An 18,103-nucleotide genomic window follows, 5' to 3' on the forward strand; every position below is an offset into this window, starting at 1 on the left:
ATGTCCCTTCCAGAGATTCAGTCATTTTGGAAATGAGAAACTGAGAAATTCATGGGGAGTTCACTGGTCCCCAAATGTGACTACGCAAAGATAGATATGTTTACTTGAACACCTGCATAGAAATACATACTGTTAACGTTCATCCCTCACACTGGAGCAGCTATTCAGACCCTGTCCCTCCCTATATATACAGTTGGAGTCCCTCCCTACCCAGGATCAAGAAGGTTGAATAAGCAACCAGAACTAATTCAGATCATACTTGAGCAATTTAGCATAATTACCCGACTACCAGGATGTAAGAACTAGAAGGGATGCTCCCTCAGAGGAGCAGGCTGGGACCACTGGGTGCTAGAAAAAATCTCCGGAATTCAGGAGAGGTATTTTCCTGCTCGTTGTATCTGGAAGGTGACAGAGAAGTCAGACTGAGCAGGAGCCTTAGGTTGTGGAAATGTTACATCAAACTGCCAACTCTTCCTAAGACCTTTCCTGAATCCCAGAAATGTAGGTCAGAGGAAGAGCAGGGGAATTCCTTGGTGTATATGGAATAAGAGAAAAGAAATCTTCCCAGGTGGATACCCTTGTAGAGGCAACTTGTGAGTTTAAAATCAGTCATGGACCAGACATATGCAAACAGTGGGGTAAGAAAAGGATATAGAGAGAAAGATGGTGGATTTGCCCTGCTAGAGAATATAATTAATAGCTTCTATGGTGGCAAGATTGAAAAAAATCTTGGCCTACATACCTTCTGCCCTCAGAGCATTTAAATCAGGCAGTGTTTGATGCTGGAAGATGTGTAGGGCAGGTCACCAACTCATGTGCCAAGCTGTAATCCTGATTACAGGTTCCAATTATCTTTTCTGGCAGCCACTGCGAAGGCAGTGATTAGAGCAGCTTTGGAGGAGTCAAGGTTCAGGAGAGGCCATCAGGCCATGACTCTGGGGAACGAGGTGTCTCCTGTGGTGACATAGCCTTTGCTGTGCTTTGCTGCGCCTTTACCTGTTCGGAGGTTGAAGTGGTGGTGGCGGGAGGGCGTGCTGCCAGCTGATTCTTAGGCCTCTGTACTGCACAAGCACACTTCTGCCTTATAGGCGGGCAAATGCTGGCTTTGCTGCTGACACTGGACTGCCACTCGGATGGATAACTGCTGCTCGCCATGGCCAGCATTCCCCCTGCTTTGAGATTATCAAAGTCTGCGTCCGTGCACTGCTGCGCTCAGGGCTGGGTAGCACAGGTAGATGGATGACAGCGTGAATTGCATCTGATGGCTGTTCTTTGCCCTTTGCCCAGCGTGATCTATGCTGTTATCCAGCTGTGCATGGTAAGCCACCCAGCTGGTGTACAAAACGTCCTGTGGATTTTGTGGGATATGTGACTGCACAGGGCCTCAGATTTCATCAATCTGGTTACAGAGAAGCACTTTATTTAGTTATCTAACCAAGCTTAATAGAAAATATCCCACACAATGTGTTTAGCAATGCTCACCTGTCCACCAGGAGCTCCTGTCCAGAAGCATCGCACCGTATCACAAAGTTTTTGGATCTACAGCTTGAGAAATCCTCTACTTTCACATACACTGAGCATTTTGTGAGTGTGTGTTTTGTCACTTTTATTCTTGAGATAAGGTTAAGATTCTGAGATTCCCTTTGTCTTTGTTTTGATTTTTATCTGCTCTGTGACTTAGGTTGAGTGAGCTAGTAAATCTTACATAGCTATTGATCCAAGAAAAGCATCAAAATAGCAAAAAATCCAAATGTTCCTCCACTCCTATTTAAGGCTCTCAGATCAGCTGATTTGGTCCTATTTCTGTGCATCAGTTCTCGGTGTGCAGCAGCAGAGTATGCGGTTTCATTACGGCATGTTCATTACTTGGTTGCTGAGAGTACTCGGCAGACCCACAACACATGCGGGCGATGACAGAATCTCAGTGAGATCTCAGGCTTTACCACCTAAAATAGTCTCATAGCATTCCTCGTGGATGCTTTTGGCTGCAAAGCGTATTGGCATTGTGTAACACAGAGAAAGGAGAAGAAAATTTTAATACTGTCATTACAGAATTAGTAAAATAGTGATTGACTGAAAAATGAATGTATCAGATCAAGAACTGATAATCTGGGAGCTTGAATCCCCTTCAACATATGAACATTGTTAAATGTGTTTGCTATGAAATCTTCAGCATCATTTTTGATTAGTTTGAACCCAGCTCACCTCTGTAGCTATTTTTTGTTACTCTCTATTCATCTCAACCACAAAAACTATTTTTCTCACTGTTGTCCCACAGGAATTTCTCTCTACACAGGAAAATAATTTTTTATTATTTTTAATCAGCTTTTTTTCTTTATTAGTGATTGTTCGGGGGTATTATTGGAAGCTTAAAATATTTCATATAAATCGCTTGCAGAGAATGCTATTCAGAGATATCTAATAAAGGCTGCTAGCATCAGCACAATATGGAAAGTTAATTTGCACAAGGTTAACCCGGCAAGCTCTGGGACTGATACATTCCGTTTAATCTTAAATGAGATGGAGCTATTAATTCCATATAGTTTTAACTCACATTAACATTCTTTTTTTGCAAAGCGTAATCGCTTCCCCCTCACTGATAACACTGTGATGCTTTTAGTTAGGGCTGCTCTCTGCAGAGGAAGGGATAGTGCCTCCCTGAGGAGCTTACAGTGTCAAGATAGGCAGAAAAAGGGGACACTAGAGAGTGGTGTGATTTGCTAAAGGTCACACCACAAACCCTCAGCAGAGTGAAAAGCAGACCCCAAATCACCTGAAGCTCATTCCAGTACTGTATCCAGTGGACCATGCTGCCTCTTAATGTATTTCTGTTCTTATTGTTCTTTCTTTGTAGTTCGGGATCGGGTACGGTCAAAAATGGAGAGAGATATTTTGGCAGAAGTGAATCATCCTTTCATAGTCAAGCTTCATTATGGTAACTATAATAAAATACAATTTATGTTTGTTCTTAAATTGGTTGGGGATTTGTAACTAGCTGTGTTAGAATTTCATATAGGTATCCCCTGCCTACATACGACTCTGTCTCTAACAAAATCACAGAGGCTAGCTCTAAGAAATTCTTCATTTATATTGAAGGAGAATTTTATATATAGCAGATCTTAGCCATTTGTCCATCAAAATACATTTGACATAAAGTCTAATGTGATATATTTTGCTGATAGGGTAGCTGGTGAGTTACATCTGCCAGCCGCCCACCTGCCGTTAACTGTCATTTAAGAAAACAGAGGAACTATTTTTAATAATCAGCATATTTGTAATTGTGTCTATGAATGCTGTGTCTTGCTGGAGTTGCCTTCCTGAGCCTCAGCAGCTCCTCGAGCCCCCAGGCAGCCCCGTTATTACTGTACAGGTCCTTCTGAGGATGCTGTGGATAGTGCGGGCTCTGCCCTCGCACAGGTCTGGGAGCTCCTCTCTGTGCCCAGCCCTCAGTGACTCCTGGTATCTTTTACAGTAGAAACCAATATTAATTTGCAGGTGCTTAGAATGGAAAGGAATATGTTAGGTATACATCATTGTCTCTCAACTGATATCATTTTCCCCATAGTCTAAGCTAGACTGCTTAATGCTGTAGAGAAGTTAATACTTCTGTTCCCTAAGTGCTGAAATGACAGGAGAGCTAATATTATGAATGATACACCATTAGTCAACAATATTTATTCTTTGGAGACTTTATCTTGATTCAAATTTCCAACATCTCCATCCTTTTCTAATGCAGCATTTCAAACAGAGGGGAAGTTGTATCTAATACTAGATTTCCTGCGGGGAGGGGACCTTTTCACAAGACTCTCCAAAGAGGTAAGCTGATAGATTTTAAATTTAGAAATGAAAGACTATCCTGGATTTCCAGAACCCTGATGAAGCTGGTGGGAGTGCCGCAGGAATAGCCCTGATAAATATGTGTGTGTGTGTGTGTGTATACTTATAATAGAGTTCCATCTTTAAATGGGTTCTTAATAATTGTTTGATTAATGCCATAGGGAGTGCAGCAGATAGCCTGTAAGCATCACTATCACAGAAAACTAGAAAGCCATTCCCATAGCAGAATAGCTCCATTGCTCACAAAACGTATCTTGGCTGCGATTAGAAGCAGTAGGAGAATCCCATCCCCAATACGTTCTGCCTGGGACATGGGCATGGAAGTGCTGTAGAAGCACAACCACTGCCAGCAGAAAAAAGAGATGCCATCAGTCGTGGGCTGACCCCTGCGGGGAGCATGCAGGTGGAGCAGGGCACTGGTCACCAGCAGGAACATGCTATCTCCTGCAGCCGCTGCTGGGAGCAGGTCAGGGCCACCCGCTGCCCAGGGTGTGCAGTTTGGTTGTCACCTGCTGTCACACCTACCTGGGGACAGCTGCTGCTTTTATGTCCTCCATGGGCTCAGTCTGTTCCCTGCCCTCTTCAGCTCATGCCTATGGGTAGATTCTGCTGCTGAAGAATAAGAAAGTCAGGAAACCAAACCTGAGTCTCACTAATGCCCACAGGGAGAGGCAGCAGCAGGTTTTCCAGATTCACTGGAGCCAGGGGTCATTTTGGGGTCCTGAGGGCTTGTCTGTGCCCTTGGTTTGATGTCACCAGTGTAGTGTCCCCAGCCTTTGGTCTCTGTCCAGACTGGGGAAGGGGTGCCAGTATGCAGTTGACACAGAATCTTTAAAGATAAGACGAGGATGTCTCATACGGCACCTTAAGGGGGACATCTGTTTAATCTTCTCAGTTAGAGGAGTTATGGGTGGACTAAAAAAGCTGTGAGAACAGTACTTTCATCCAAAAGTTCCTGAGCTGCTTTTTTCCCACCCCAGTCCTGATGGCAGTGGCAGCAGCTCATGGGTTGAGAGATGCTGCAGGCTGCAGTGGAGTCGGCTGGCTGACTGTCGTGTCCACCGTGGGCTGGGAGCCCAACTGTTTGCTTTCCAGGCTTGTCTGCTAATGCAGGAAGACATTCGCAATTGGTTAGTTACAGTGCTGAATAATGGTATTTTGCTACATGGTACCAGTTATTTTTAATATGATAACAAAGATTAAAGAAAATAAAACTATCTTCCTGCGGCTTGCAGTGAAATCAGGCTTTGTTATTGACACGTGCTGTCTTAAAGAACCTCTCTGATTTCATGGGAGAAAAGAGAAAAAGTGTTTCTTGGCACATTCTGCACAATCAGGGGACTTGGAGGTGAAAGAGCACATCTCAGCTTTCGTACTCCAGTGAAACTTCAGGTTTTCCTAATGCTTTTACAGTTCAGTGTGTCCCACTCTATACTATCAAGAACGAGTCCTGTTAACTTGACAATCCTGATATATGCTTCTCTTTTCAGTGCTTGCAACTCATCTTGTCTACCTATACTTTGCAGCTGTTTAGTGGCAATGTATCACAAGGGAGGACATTATGGGAAAACTTGTATTGTTTGCAGTTTATGAAATGTGGACTTGGTCCAATTTTAGTGGACTTTCAGTCAGATCACATTACAGCATGCGTACATGCAAAGCTCATTTCTTTCTTGTCTCTTTCTGAGAACTCTGACTGTAGCTGGATATATCTTTACAGATCAAGTTTTTCCCTGATTCTGTTGATTTCATATCATGCCTACGTTATTTGTCTTAAACATTATTAATAATTAAAATTTATTTTTATATTTAATACAACTTTTTAATATATATATATCATAGTTCCTTCTCTCCTTTGCAATGATACTCTTAATTAAATTGTGTGACATCTGCTCTCAGAATCCTCTAGTTTTGCTGTCAACCTTCTGCAGCTTCTCAAAGCACTCAAGTATTATGGCTGCCCCTTTCCAACAGCAGAGGCTTAATTTTAAAAATAAGCTCGACAACTTCTACTGCAGATATTTACACTTACATATGACATGAAAATTTGTGTTGAGATAAGTCATTTTACTTCTGTCATATGTAGTATTTGCACTTGCATATCCAATATTTCAGCTTCTCTTTCTGCATTATTATAGCTGTGCATATTGAACTTTAATTAAAGAGAAGTTAATATCATCTAGGTTATAAAAGATGTTGAACCAAAGAATTTTCTTGCCACCTGAGCTCTGTTTTTCTGAGCTTAGTATTTGGCAGGGTTTTTTGTTTGTTTGTTTTTGATTGCAGAAATTTCTTTACACCTAAACTAGAGCTTTCAGTGTTAGTAGTAGCTGTGTCAACTATTGAAAGGAAACAACCAACATCAGCTTAGATCTCATCAGGCCCCGTGTGCTGGCCAGCACATCATTGCTCAGGACATCTGCAGCAGGATAACTAAGGCTCAGTGCAAGGTCCTGCTCCATGATCTGTCTCTGTCCCTGGCTCTGGCTTAGGGTGAAGCTGTTTGCTCTCTCACAGCCAAAACAGAGGCACTGTTGTTGATGCTCCTTTGCATCAGGGGAGATTCTTCTAGCTGTCATGCACAAGGATGTGCCAGGTCTCCTTCTTGCACACTCCTCCAATGCTATCCCAGGCTGCACACCCTCAAGCAGTACCATGCTGAAGACACCTGGCACCCTATGTCAGATATTTTCACCTGGAAAACCATAAACAAAATGCTGTGCCCCAGGACTGCAGCAGTGCTATCCTGGGCGTATGGGAGACCCAAGTACTATGTGGATTGAATGAGGTCACAGCTCTAAAAACACTGCCTTGCAATGTAGCTGCAAGCCCCTTTCGCTCTTCTGCAGAAGCTGGGGGTTGTTCCCTGCGGCACATGCCTTTGGCAGTGAGGCCATGGCCTAGGAGTCTGGTGGCCACTGAAGGCGCTGAAGAGACCCCCTGCAGATTCCCTGAACCCTCAATGCATGGAGGCTTCAATCCATCTCTGAGTGTCCTCATGCTGTATTATTCTGCTCATATTTGGAAACAAGATGTGTTTCTGTTTCTAAAACAAGAAGCCTTATGCTTCTCCAGAGAGGTTCCCCATATTATTATGTGAGAATTTAGGAACCAAATGGCAAGATCTTAGCAAATTAAGAGATGTGAAAGCAATACGGGCTGCAGTGAATATATTGAATTTTGCCATTCACTTCCAAAGGCTAAGGAGTTAGAACCTTATTTATATTATTGCAACATGATGTCATCTAAACAGATCAAACAGACGAATGAGAGCAGCATGTTTTAAGGAACAGAAGAAGTACTCGTCAGATCAAGTTTTGTTTTATAAGGAGAATCTGGTAAGAATTGTTAATGTGAGCTCAGACAAATTATGGAAAATTGAACCTGATATGATGGGCCTTCCAGCATTCCTGAGTTAGACAATTCCTTCCCCATGTCTGTTTAATGCAAGCCAGCCCACCACTGTCTCGTAAATAGACGTGTTCTTCTTTTCCTTCTCTCTAGGTGATGTTTACAGAAGAGGATGTCAAGTTCTACTTAGCTGAGCTGGCCCTGGCTTTAGACCACCTCCATGGGCTTGGAATTATTTACAGGGATCTGAAACCAGAAAAGTAAGTTAATGAGAAAGAGTGAACTGAAACATAAATACGTGAGCTTTTAGGTCGTTTCTGCTCCTCGTCTTGCTAACAAGTCAAAAGGTACCAGAGACTCTGCCTTCCTTCCTGTATGTGAGGCAGTACACGAGAGCCTAACTGTCAAGAGTAGGTTTTGTCCACTCCATGTAAGTTGATAATGTAGGGAAGTACCATATCCTCTCACAAGTGAAGCTTGGGAAGTGGTGACACATGGTGGAGCAGTGGTTGAGACACCAAATACAGAAGTGGCTAAGGTGGTAATATGTGGTAGACCCAGTACAGTCTAACACAGCAGCAGTGCAGTCTCTTTACCAGTGTTTGTTTTCAGTTATTCCACTAGGCTGGGGCATGAATTGAGCTCCAGTCTCCACAGTCCCATTCTCCAGGGTCTTCCTATTATCTCACTTAAGCATGAAGCCAAATACTTCATCTGCAGTGCAATGTAATGTGGCCTCAAGTTTATGAATGAGCTCAGCGCGGCGGGGTTCAGACCTGTGCTGTTGACTTCAGCAGAACCATTCGTGATTCGCACCATTTAATCTGGCCTTCCCTCTGATGGGATATAGACAGTTCAAAGCAACTCCTCTTCCAGCTCATACAAAATATGTCTTGGCACTGTTCAGTTTTACTATAGCCATTGTTTAAAGTAAATGAGAATCTCTGAAAACTAATGCGCATAGTGGCTCATGAAATATAATAATCAACATTTTAAAAACAATTTTTATTAACAATCCAAAATATTGTCCCAGAATGATTCTAGCTTATTTGTTATTCCTAATGTGGTTCTATGTAGGTTTTTTCCTTCTCTTTTTCCTCTGCAGTACATCAATAGACTAAATGACACCCACAGTGCTCTGACTGGCAGTCATGTGATATTGTCTTTATTCTGTTCCACTTGGCTGGTGCTTTGCTTGCGTCTTCTGTGCCAGTGCTAATAAAGCAGGCTGCAACATGTCAAAGTTACCAGCCTTTTTAGTGTAATGGTCACAATCGTTTAAAAAAGATGACCACTGAGAGCAGTCTGCTTGGCTGTTGTTTACAATTCCAAAATAAAACAGCAGAGCAAGCCTTTTCCTTTTGTGACAAAAAAATTAAAAATATGCAAATCTTCCTTTAAAAGGGAATGATATTACTGTCACGTTCACAGAAAAAAAAGAAAAAAAAAAAAGACACCAAGATTAATTGAAATTGGATTTTGTAGGTGAGAAGCTGAAGGGGAGGACAGGACATTATTTATCTATGACATAGTACTATAGACTAGAGTTTTTCGCTTTTAAACTTTGTTTCTGGTGAGTGTTAATATGAATCATGTACTACTTTTCTTTCTGGTGTTAGATGCTGTTTTTCATGTAAGTGTGTGATATATGTAGCTGCTATTAGAAGCTATCCAAATATGACCCTGTGTATTCAAATAAAAGTCATGGTGCTGCTAGGCATATGCCATAATTTTTTTTTTTTTTTTCCTTTGGGAGAAGTTAGAAACCAAGGAGAAAATTAAATGCATGTCAAAACTATTCACTGTATTTGAGATACGTAGAACCTGATTTTGCAGGGTTCTCAGCGTTATGTGTCACGTTGCATTTCAATGCACATCTCTCTCTGACTTCAGTTGCAAGTGAGAGTACTTACTATTTCTGCAGGCCAAACTGCAGTGTCTCATATCACGGATCAGTGAATTGATAAATTAGAGCTCACCTGAGAAAGGAAGGTGTCACTGATTTGTCACTACCACACAGAAACAAGTAGAAAAGGCTAAGCTGGAATCCAGATCTCTGTGCTTTTTTATCTGTCTTAAAATCAGTCAGCCATCTCCTTCATTCTTCAGCTGTGCTAAAATCCCTGAATACTATCTATCTGTTCTGCCACCTGTGGCAGGAGTTCTCTGGAACAAAACAAGAAGTATCTCCATGCAATTAAAGACCTTTAAAGACTCAGGTCAAACTAAGGTGGCAGCCCTCATTCTGGTATTTCCTAAACTTGAATGTATGTTTTTACAACTTGACTTATATAATAATAAAATTGTAATAAGTATATTTTTTATATTTATATATAAGTATATTTATAATATTTTGTTAAAATATAAAATTTATATATTGTTTTTAAAATTGTTGTACAAGAATGGGAATGACCCAGACTGGTATAACTGACGTTCATACCTGGGGATAATTCAAGGCATCTGTTTAAGTACAGGAAAAAAAAATCCTTTAAAATACCTTTATTACCACTAAGCCTATGTGTAGCCATGCCTAGCACAGCAAAGTATGACAGCCTGTGGTTTCACTGGAACTTTAAGTTTAGAATAGAAAAACAGGTACAGGTGAAAAACATGCATTGTGAAGGGGAAAAAATGCTAAATTTTTAAGTTACATCTTGGAAAGGATAACTTTCTAAATGAGACAATAACAGAAAGTCAGGACTGTCCCAGGATAATCTCATCCTTCCCTTGCCCTTGTGCAGGGTCAAATATACCAAGGTCACTGCTAGTGTGTTGCTAACCTATTCTTAAAATAGTTGGTGAAGATTCCACAGCCTCCATAGCAGACCTCTCGGCAGTGCTCCACCAGTTGTACCTCTAGAAAGATGCTCTTAAAAGCTACCTTGACATTTCTGTGCTGCAGTTGCAGGCCATTGCTCCTTGGCCTCTCCTCCTAGATTCTCCAGGTGGCATGTTTGCTTTCAGCAGCAGCCTTGGGGGACTGCAAGAATGACCTTGTCCTTAATCCTGTCTTCTGTACACTAAAAAACCCATTTACTGAATTTACTGAACAACTTTTTTCTTTTTTTTTTTTTAACCAGTCAGTCTTTCTAGGCATTCAGTCATTCTCATTTCTCCCCTTTGATTTCTCTTGATCCGTATCTCCTCTGCAGTACAACATCCAGAACTGCACCACATCTTGAGGAGAAGCATTGCCAGTCTGAAAGAGCACAAAAGGTTTACTCAGTCAGATTTGCAGAAATGGAGATAAATTAGTTTGTAATTTCCCAATTCTTTTTCTCCCCCTTTGCTAAAAGATAGGCACTGCATTTGTCTTTCCTTCATTGCTTAGTGCTTTTGCTGTCCTCCAGAAGCTCCCAACAGTAACTGCTAATAGGTTTGAGATTGCTTCAGTCAGCTCTGCAAGCGTCCTAAAATGAAGCTCATTGGAATTGTTTATGGCAAAGAAGAGTGGTTAGAAAATAGCACTGTTCAGACCACTTGAGAGAACCTCAGTACATTAAAATTTCAGGTTCAACTTTTTTTTTTTTAAGATTCCCTGAGCAAAAAAAAAAATCATATTAACAATTCAAAGCTATGAATTAATTTTAAGCACATCCAGAATATATACATGCTCTGGGAGTTGTTATAAAGTTAGCTGTACTTATTTCAAAAAGGCAAGCAATTGAGTTTGCTGGTTAAAGTCTTGTATGGAACAACCAGATGCTTCTTCTCTTAAAATGCTGAAGCCATTTCTTCTCCTTGGGTTGTCTTGGTGGTTTCAGTGGGATGCTGTGTGGAACAAGGTGCTGTTCAGTCACATTAAAACCTCATTTAGATCTTGAGACGTGCTTCTGGTTAAGAACTGCAGTATCAAGCTGTTAAATATGGCTATGTTGAACTAGAAAAAAGGGGATTTGTAAATTAGTACATGAAATGTGTTATTGCTTATGCTGCGGTTTAAGAGTATGAATGACTTAGAAGAAACTCTACCTTCTGAGAATGCAGATCTTTTTTATTTATTTTGCCTGTTCTATCTCCAGGTACCCAGCTGCATCTTGATAGAGTTCTATTGCAAGGACTTCAGTTAGCAAAGAGAGGCTTAAGTTGTGATGCCCTCAGCTGTCCATACAAGGGACAGCTCAACTGCTCATGTAACAGTTCCTGAACCACTGAACGAATATATATATACTTTTTTTAAAAAGACCATTTAATACAGCATGCTGTAAGCCATGCAATTCATTCATGAACGTAGCTGCTCTGTGGAGAGAGGGAAGATCTGAGGATCAGTGAGGGTCAAAGACCTGGTGGAGAATTGCTATCAGGTTCCACTGAAGAGAACTGTCTCTTTTGGGGACTTCATGGTGCCAATGAAGCTACAGCAGAGATGAGTTCAGCATATGACTGTTCAGCTTACCTGAGATAGTATGGCATCATGCAAACACCGGAATGTTACAAAAGATAGACTGTTTGGGCAAATCTTCATTTTTGGGAGATATTTGGATTCTTCATTCTGCCCAGTACTTTCATAACAAAGCCTGCAGCCAAATTAAATGCTCTCTGTGACGTTTCAGATTTCCTTTCCAACCTGAGTTTTTGGCTATGGTTTCTGAAAAACACAAAGTGTGGGTTGAATTCTCTGCAAAACTGAGCTGACTTGGAAAAAAACTTAAATCATCAAAAAACAAACAACAACAAAAAACAGAGTTGCAGCTTTGATAGGTTTGGCAGAACTTCACATTAATTTGGGTATATCGGAGCTTTAAAATGAAGCCTAAAAGGCATGACTCAAAACTAAAAATAAAAGAGAGAAATAAGAGAAAATTACTATGGCCTTGATTTAAGATACAACATAAAATAATACGAACAGCTAATATTCAAAGTCTTTTATCTCTGTGTTAAAGCTGCAGAAAAATAAATAAATAAATAAATAATGAGGTTGCAGTCCTAGCTCTACCATGAGCATCTTCTTCTCCTGGTGCTAGTCAGAAGAATGTCATTCCCCTGCTAGCAGGTTAATTTCTCTGCCTCTGACATACAGATTTCAGCTTTTATTATCCCAAGACATACTTTTAAACTGAAGTCAATGAAAGCAGTTTAAATTTTTGTGGGACCATCCTCAGGCTAAAATTTTGTTATTGTTTTGAAATAAAGAACAGGTTGACAATGGCAGTATCCTGTAAACACAGTCAGAGCTTAAACTGAACAGATAAAATGGAAAAATTTAATAGTGAAAAATACTACTCACTGGAATTACAGCCTACTTTAACATTTAAGTAGTCGACATTTTTTGTTTTTTATAATTTCAAAGCATTGATTTAGAAGAATTTTTTTTCTCAAGTCTGAATCAGATTAACAACTTCCAGTTTTTTTTTCCCTTCCCCAGAGTAGTAGTAGTTTATTTCAGATTAGCTGATCCTGCAAACACCAGCTAACATAATTTGATTGTCACAATAGAATTTCTACTACTGACAGTGGGGGATAAAAAGGAACAGTAAAGTGATAAAGATAAAAAGAGAAGACAGAAAGGATGATTAGAGAGGAACTTTGCTTCCACAGTCAAAGAAAAAATATTTGTCAGTTGCTGTAATCTGGGTATTTAGCAGCAGATACATTGTTCTTTGCTTCTAAATGTCACTCAAAGCTGTTCCACTGCAGCATGCTATTTTCTTTTTACATCAAATGTAATTTTTTAGTTCATAACTATAGCTTTCTATGCATTGGCAGATGGCAAATGTGGAAACCCCCAGCTGTCCAAAGCATACTGCCAGGGGCAACATGAAGCTGAAGGCAGCTGAGGGCTCTGTATAAGGGTGTATTTAGGGAACATGAGACAGGATGGAATTATAGATTGAGTTTTGGGGGATGTAGGGTACACACCCGTAGGAAACCAGGATCCATTTATTTTGTTGTTCATGCAAACATGTAATAGGAGACAGTATGCTTCTGTCTCACTTAATTTAAGAGAGTGTTATCAGTCTGATAGTTGCATGGCTGTTGCTTTCATACCTAATGGAGGTGAAAGGTATGAAAACCACATATTGCATACATAGAAGAGCAGCATGAATTTTCCGTAGGAAGTCAATGGAGTATAAAATTAATGTTTCTGGGGAAAATCCCACACCCCTTGAATTGTGCTGTTACTCACAGGGACTTCCTGTGCATGGGACAAAATCTGGGGTGATTCCTGTGAGCTGTGCTCCCCCGGCCCTTCTTGCAGAGCTGGGTCTGTGGGGTTCAGACATTTGTGCTCAGTTCCAAGTTGGCAGGTGTTTTATTCTGTTCTTTTCTGAAGCACAAGCCTCTTGTTTTGGGATTATAGCCACAAAAATACATTTAAGCAAACCTGTTATAGGCTAGTACTTAAAAATTATGCCTCATCAAGAAATCTGGAGATAAAATAGAAGCAAAGAAGCTTTTATTGAGAAGAAAAAGCTTTAATTATTGAACATATAGTAGTGACTCAGCTGCTGGCCTTTATTTGATGAATTACACAATAACAATCTGTTCCAAATGCACAAACGAATGGCAGAAGATCATCTCTTTTCAATTATGTTTCAGCTCAGAGACAACCTTTCACAAGAGTTACACACAACCTTTCCTAATGTGTTAGCTTTGCTTCTGTCTTATTTTCTTCCTGAATAAATGGATTAAAGTGACTCTCTGAGAGAATGAAATTACAAAAATAGCTTATACCTCGCTAGACCAGTTTGAAAAGGCTGACACTAAATCTAGCTAGGACTGAAGGAACACCACCCTCATTATTATGTCAGTACTAATAGGCAGAAAAATTACCAAAAATCATTATTTTTCAGTTTCAGTGTGCCTTCTTATTTCTGTAAAAATCCAGCAATGCTTTTTGCAAACTACAGTCACTTTTCTCACAGAAATGTTGGAGTGCCTTTGTGAGAATAAGAAAAGTTGGCAGGTGGCAAACGTGAGAACACTTGGATTTGGCTGCCAGGCTGAATTTTCATTTATGCTTCCGGACAGAATAAATTAGCAGGGGCTAAGATCCATGCAGCTAGGTTGTGAATAGTCATTATGCTCTGCGATCACTTTTATTACTTTAGCATGAACATATCTACCTTTGGAATTAATTTCAGGTCCAGGGAGTCCAAGCCTTTATTATTTGTGTCCGTGCCTTTATTATTACAAGAACAGGGGAGAACCTATAGCTCCTTCTCCTGCTGGAAGCAAATTCTCTGCAGCTGTTTGCTTTGAACACCTTGTTCTTTCTGAGCTCAGTTCCCATCCCCATCCCAAGCATGCTGTGGAGAAAAGAGGAGGCTCCCTGTGCAACTGCCACAGGCTCTGCTTGCTTCAGGCATGAGATCAGTCAGACCTTCGGGGATCATTTTTCTTTCTGGAGGCATATCATGCACTGAGGGTTTATTTGCAGGTGTATTTGAATCATGTATATCTCCTTACTAGTCTTAACCATGTTTTATTCATGTTTGTTAACTGTGATCTGTGACCACCTAATGAATTTATCTTTGCTTTTTGCTTTACAGCATTCTTCTTGACGAAGAGGGACACATTAAGATAACAGGTATGTGGGGAATAGAAAACTCCATGCCTGTGAGCTAATTTTTTTCCGCACTATGCTTCATGCAACTTGGTCTTTGCTTGGAAAAAAATCAGAAGCATTCTTTCCTCTGGCAATTCATCAAGCACTCATGTGCTGCACAGCACATGGAGAACATAGTATTTTCTTGGTAAAATCATTCTCCAGACTGACTTGAAGCTTTTACTCTCGACTGCCTACCACCATGGATGGAGGGATGTTCCCAGTATGACTGATTACTCCGGATTAATTTCTCTGAATTTATAACTGAGTAGAGGACACCTTGGAAAACCATTCCTTTGTCACTCTGGAGATGCTGTCTGGCCATCCTTACAACTCTTTTCCATCTGCAATTATTATTCATCAGGGTAATCTGAGCAAACATCCTTACCAGCATTCTTTGCCAAACCTGAACAGAGTGTTTCTGCTCATTTAAACATTCTCTTCTGCTTTGAGCCAGAACCTCAGAGAAATGGGTACACTTGCCTTCAAGACATTTTAACAGATGCCAGCAAGGCACTCCGCATAGGCAGGGCATCAGTGCACACCTGCCTATGATCTTTCCACACACAAAATATGTGCGCAGCCAGAAGGTGCTTCATCAGTTGTTTGGTGTGTTCTTCTCCAAATATGTTTGGTTTGAACAGCCTAAGTGAGCACAAGTGTTAATAATCCTTTTTATAGACCTGACAATTTTTTTTTTTAATTTATTTAGATTTTGGTCTAAGTAAAGAAGCCATCGACCATGACAAGAGAGCATATTCATTCTGTGGGACAATAGAGTATATGGCCCCAGAGGTGGTCAACCGCCGAGGACACACTCAGAGTGCTGACTGGTGGTCTTTCGGCGTGCTCATGGTAATGGAAAGGTGGTATTTGTTTGTTGGGGGGGTGGCTGGAGAAGTGATCAGATACCTCAGTGTTGCAGGGGTGAATCATTAATTGAAGCTGATCATTAGTCCAAGAGCTACCATATACGAATACATCACAAGGAAAAATACCACAGAGAGAAAGGAGCTATCTATCCTAAAAAAAATGATGTTGCCCCAAGAGCATTTAGGAATAAACTCATCACAAAATACAGTTAGCCTGAAAAGTAGAAGAAAGCTCCTGCATAAGAGATGAGTCCCTAGAAAACACTTTCCAAAAAGATCTCTGTGAGAGATGTCTAACTACAGTGAAGCTGCTTGGCTGATGATAAGGTGTTGATAATACGCTCGTGAGAGCTGCTGTGTTTGATGCTGGGATGCAACGCCAGAAAAGGCTCTCAGAGAAACATTAAACCCCCCTCACGCCTGCCTTTCCAAAATTAGGTCTTTGAGCTCTAACCTGCTTCCTTCTGTACCCATCCCACCTCTTCAGTCTCTGGTGTCATGACTGCTGAGCAGAACAAAGGGGGAAGGTCAGGGGGAAGTTGTTTTGTGACATTGCTATACATTTTAAACCTGTAGGTTAAAGCACTGTAGGTTTTTTGATGTGGTTACTCCCAGTGTCATTTCATCAAGCACAGCACTGTCCCTTGAGCCTCATTTACTACTCCCACAGTGATATGTTCAGGTAACAAAGATGAGGTCGCCATCCTGAAGCGTGCAGGCTTCAGGCTTGTCCCCTCACTCAGGGCACCGCCACTGACAGGCAGCCACAATACAGCTAGACTTCCTGTGGCACAGGAACTACTTTAGGTAGCTGTATGTTATGCTACCCACCACAATCCAAAGAGTTTGTTTAAATTTTGTTTGCCCTAAGTAGACAAATGGTGTCTCCAAAGGAAGCAAGAATAGGAAGCAATTTGCAAACCAGGAACATTTTTGAGGAGGCCTACATCACTGATCTAACTGGTCAACAGCAGCTAATCTAGATAAACATTGCAATTTATTACCTGAATTTAAAAGAAGAATATCCTTATCTCCTACAGACACAAATCCATTTGTGGTTGCAGAGCACTTATGAATCACGTTTGTTCATGAAAATCAATAGATTATGTCTCATAAAATAAATACACACCAACCTTTTAAATTTTTTATTATATGTTTATTTTTGGAGGATAGCTGTGCCTTCTCACTGTCTGTCTCTAGTTAAAAAGAAACATTGATGTATTTGGTGCATAGATTGTTTTTCTTTCACCTGCTAATGAACTTGGTTCCTTCCCACATGTTTTTTTTGCTAGGCTTTCTTTTTTTTTTTTTTTTTCTCCATCTCTCTCTCTTCTTCATACCCTCTGGCAGGAATTCAGTATGTTAGAATTAGGAAAGATAAGAATCCACGTAAAAGGAGATGCTTTAAAGACAGTAAAAATCACTTTAACTGTAAGCTGATGCTTTAAGCCTTTGAGTGCTACCAGACATCTTAGAGGAAAAAAAAAAGCTTTAATCAGTTCAAGCTTTTTTCCTTTTTAACAATTAACTGATTGCGGCAGGAAAAGGGGATTTCCAAACACTAAAAGTGCGTGAAGATTTCTGATACTGTCTTGTGCTCTTCTCAACATTCCTTGTTTTCTTCAGTCTGTCGCCTGAATCTTCTGTTAGGGAAGCTGTTTTTATGCCAGTCTGAAAAACAGCAGAGAGTTAAATGGTATCCAAATGATTTATTAGCATTTCTTGAAGTTATTTGCAGTATAGTATGAAATATACTTAGAAAATATACCAGTTGGCATATGTGTAGATTGAAAGGAAGGGAACATGATAGTGTAATTTTTGTGTTTAAATTTTGGTCAGTAGAAGGAACACAGTAAGGAAGTAGTGATAAAACAGCTTGTAAGCTAGCCATCAGAAGAGCAACCAAACATTGGTTCTCTCATCTGTTCTTTTCTGTGAACTGAGATTAATGCTACAATATGAAGAGGAGTCAGGGGTATGCTTTGACCAGTCTCAGTCTACAGTCAAACAGTGATCCTTGAAGGCAACATCAAATGTGAGACGTTGTGATTATTAATATCAGGACAAATTTATCTGACAAAGATTAGGTTCTAGTCTTATTAAAGTCAGTGAAAGTGAAACTTCATTTACCACCAGCTATGTCTTTGGTACTCACCACAAACCCAGAAATATTATTTGCTGTTTGTTTGCTGCTCAGACTGTTTGAATCATCTTATGGTAGCTTAGTAGGTCTCAATGCATATAGTTACATGAATCTTGAAATTCACCTTTCTCAAGCATTCTCTCCCCCATCCCATGGGGCAGGGTGAGCAAACAGCTGTGTGATGCTTAGCTGCAAGCCAGGTTAAACTACAACATACCTGCCTCTCATTTAGTAAATGCTGTAGTAAATGCTGGAGAAGTTGTGGTTTATCATATTCAGACATTTATTTTTTTTAACTTTTTTTTTTTTTTGCCTTCCTGCATCTTACTTACTGTATTGGAGGTTTTAGAT

At 40.4% G+C, this 18,103-nt stretch overlaps 1 protein-coding gene across 3 annotated transcripts in view; it reads left to right on the plus strand.

Moving 5' to 3' along the window:
* Nucleotides 1-18,103, plus strand: part of RPS6KA2 (ribosomal protein S6 kinase A2) — a 298,921-nt gene that overhangs the window by 225,396 nt on the left and 55,422 nt on the right. For all 3 annotated transcript variants that reach the window (XM_066994128.1, XM_048067792.2, XM_013186790.3), the window contains 5 exons: nucleotides 2,855-2,935; nucleotides 3,737-3,816; nucleotides 7,342-7,448; nucleotides 14,682-14,719; nucleotides 15,450-15,592. In XM_066994128.1, the coding sequence (XP_066850229.1) occupies nucleotides 2,855-2,935; nucleotides 3,737-3,816; nucleotides 7,342-7,448; nucleotides 14,682-14,719; nucleotides 15,450-15,592 (449 nt within the window). The remainder of the gene's footprint in view (nucleotides 1-2,854; nucleotides 2,936-3,736; nucleotides 3,817-7,341; nucleotides 7,449-14,681; nucleotides 14,720-15,449; nucleotides 15,593-18,103) is intronic.

This window comes from Anser cygnoides, chromosome 3 (assembly GCF_040182565.1).
Source record: "Anser cygnoides isolate HZ-2024a breed goose chromosome 3, Taihu_goose_T2T_genome, whole genome shotgun sequence".
In the NCBI taxonomy this organism is placed as follows: Eukaryota; Metazoa; Chordata; class Aves; order Anseriformes; family Anatidae; genus Anser; species Anser cygnoides.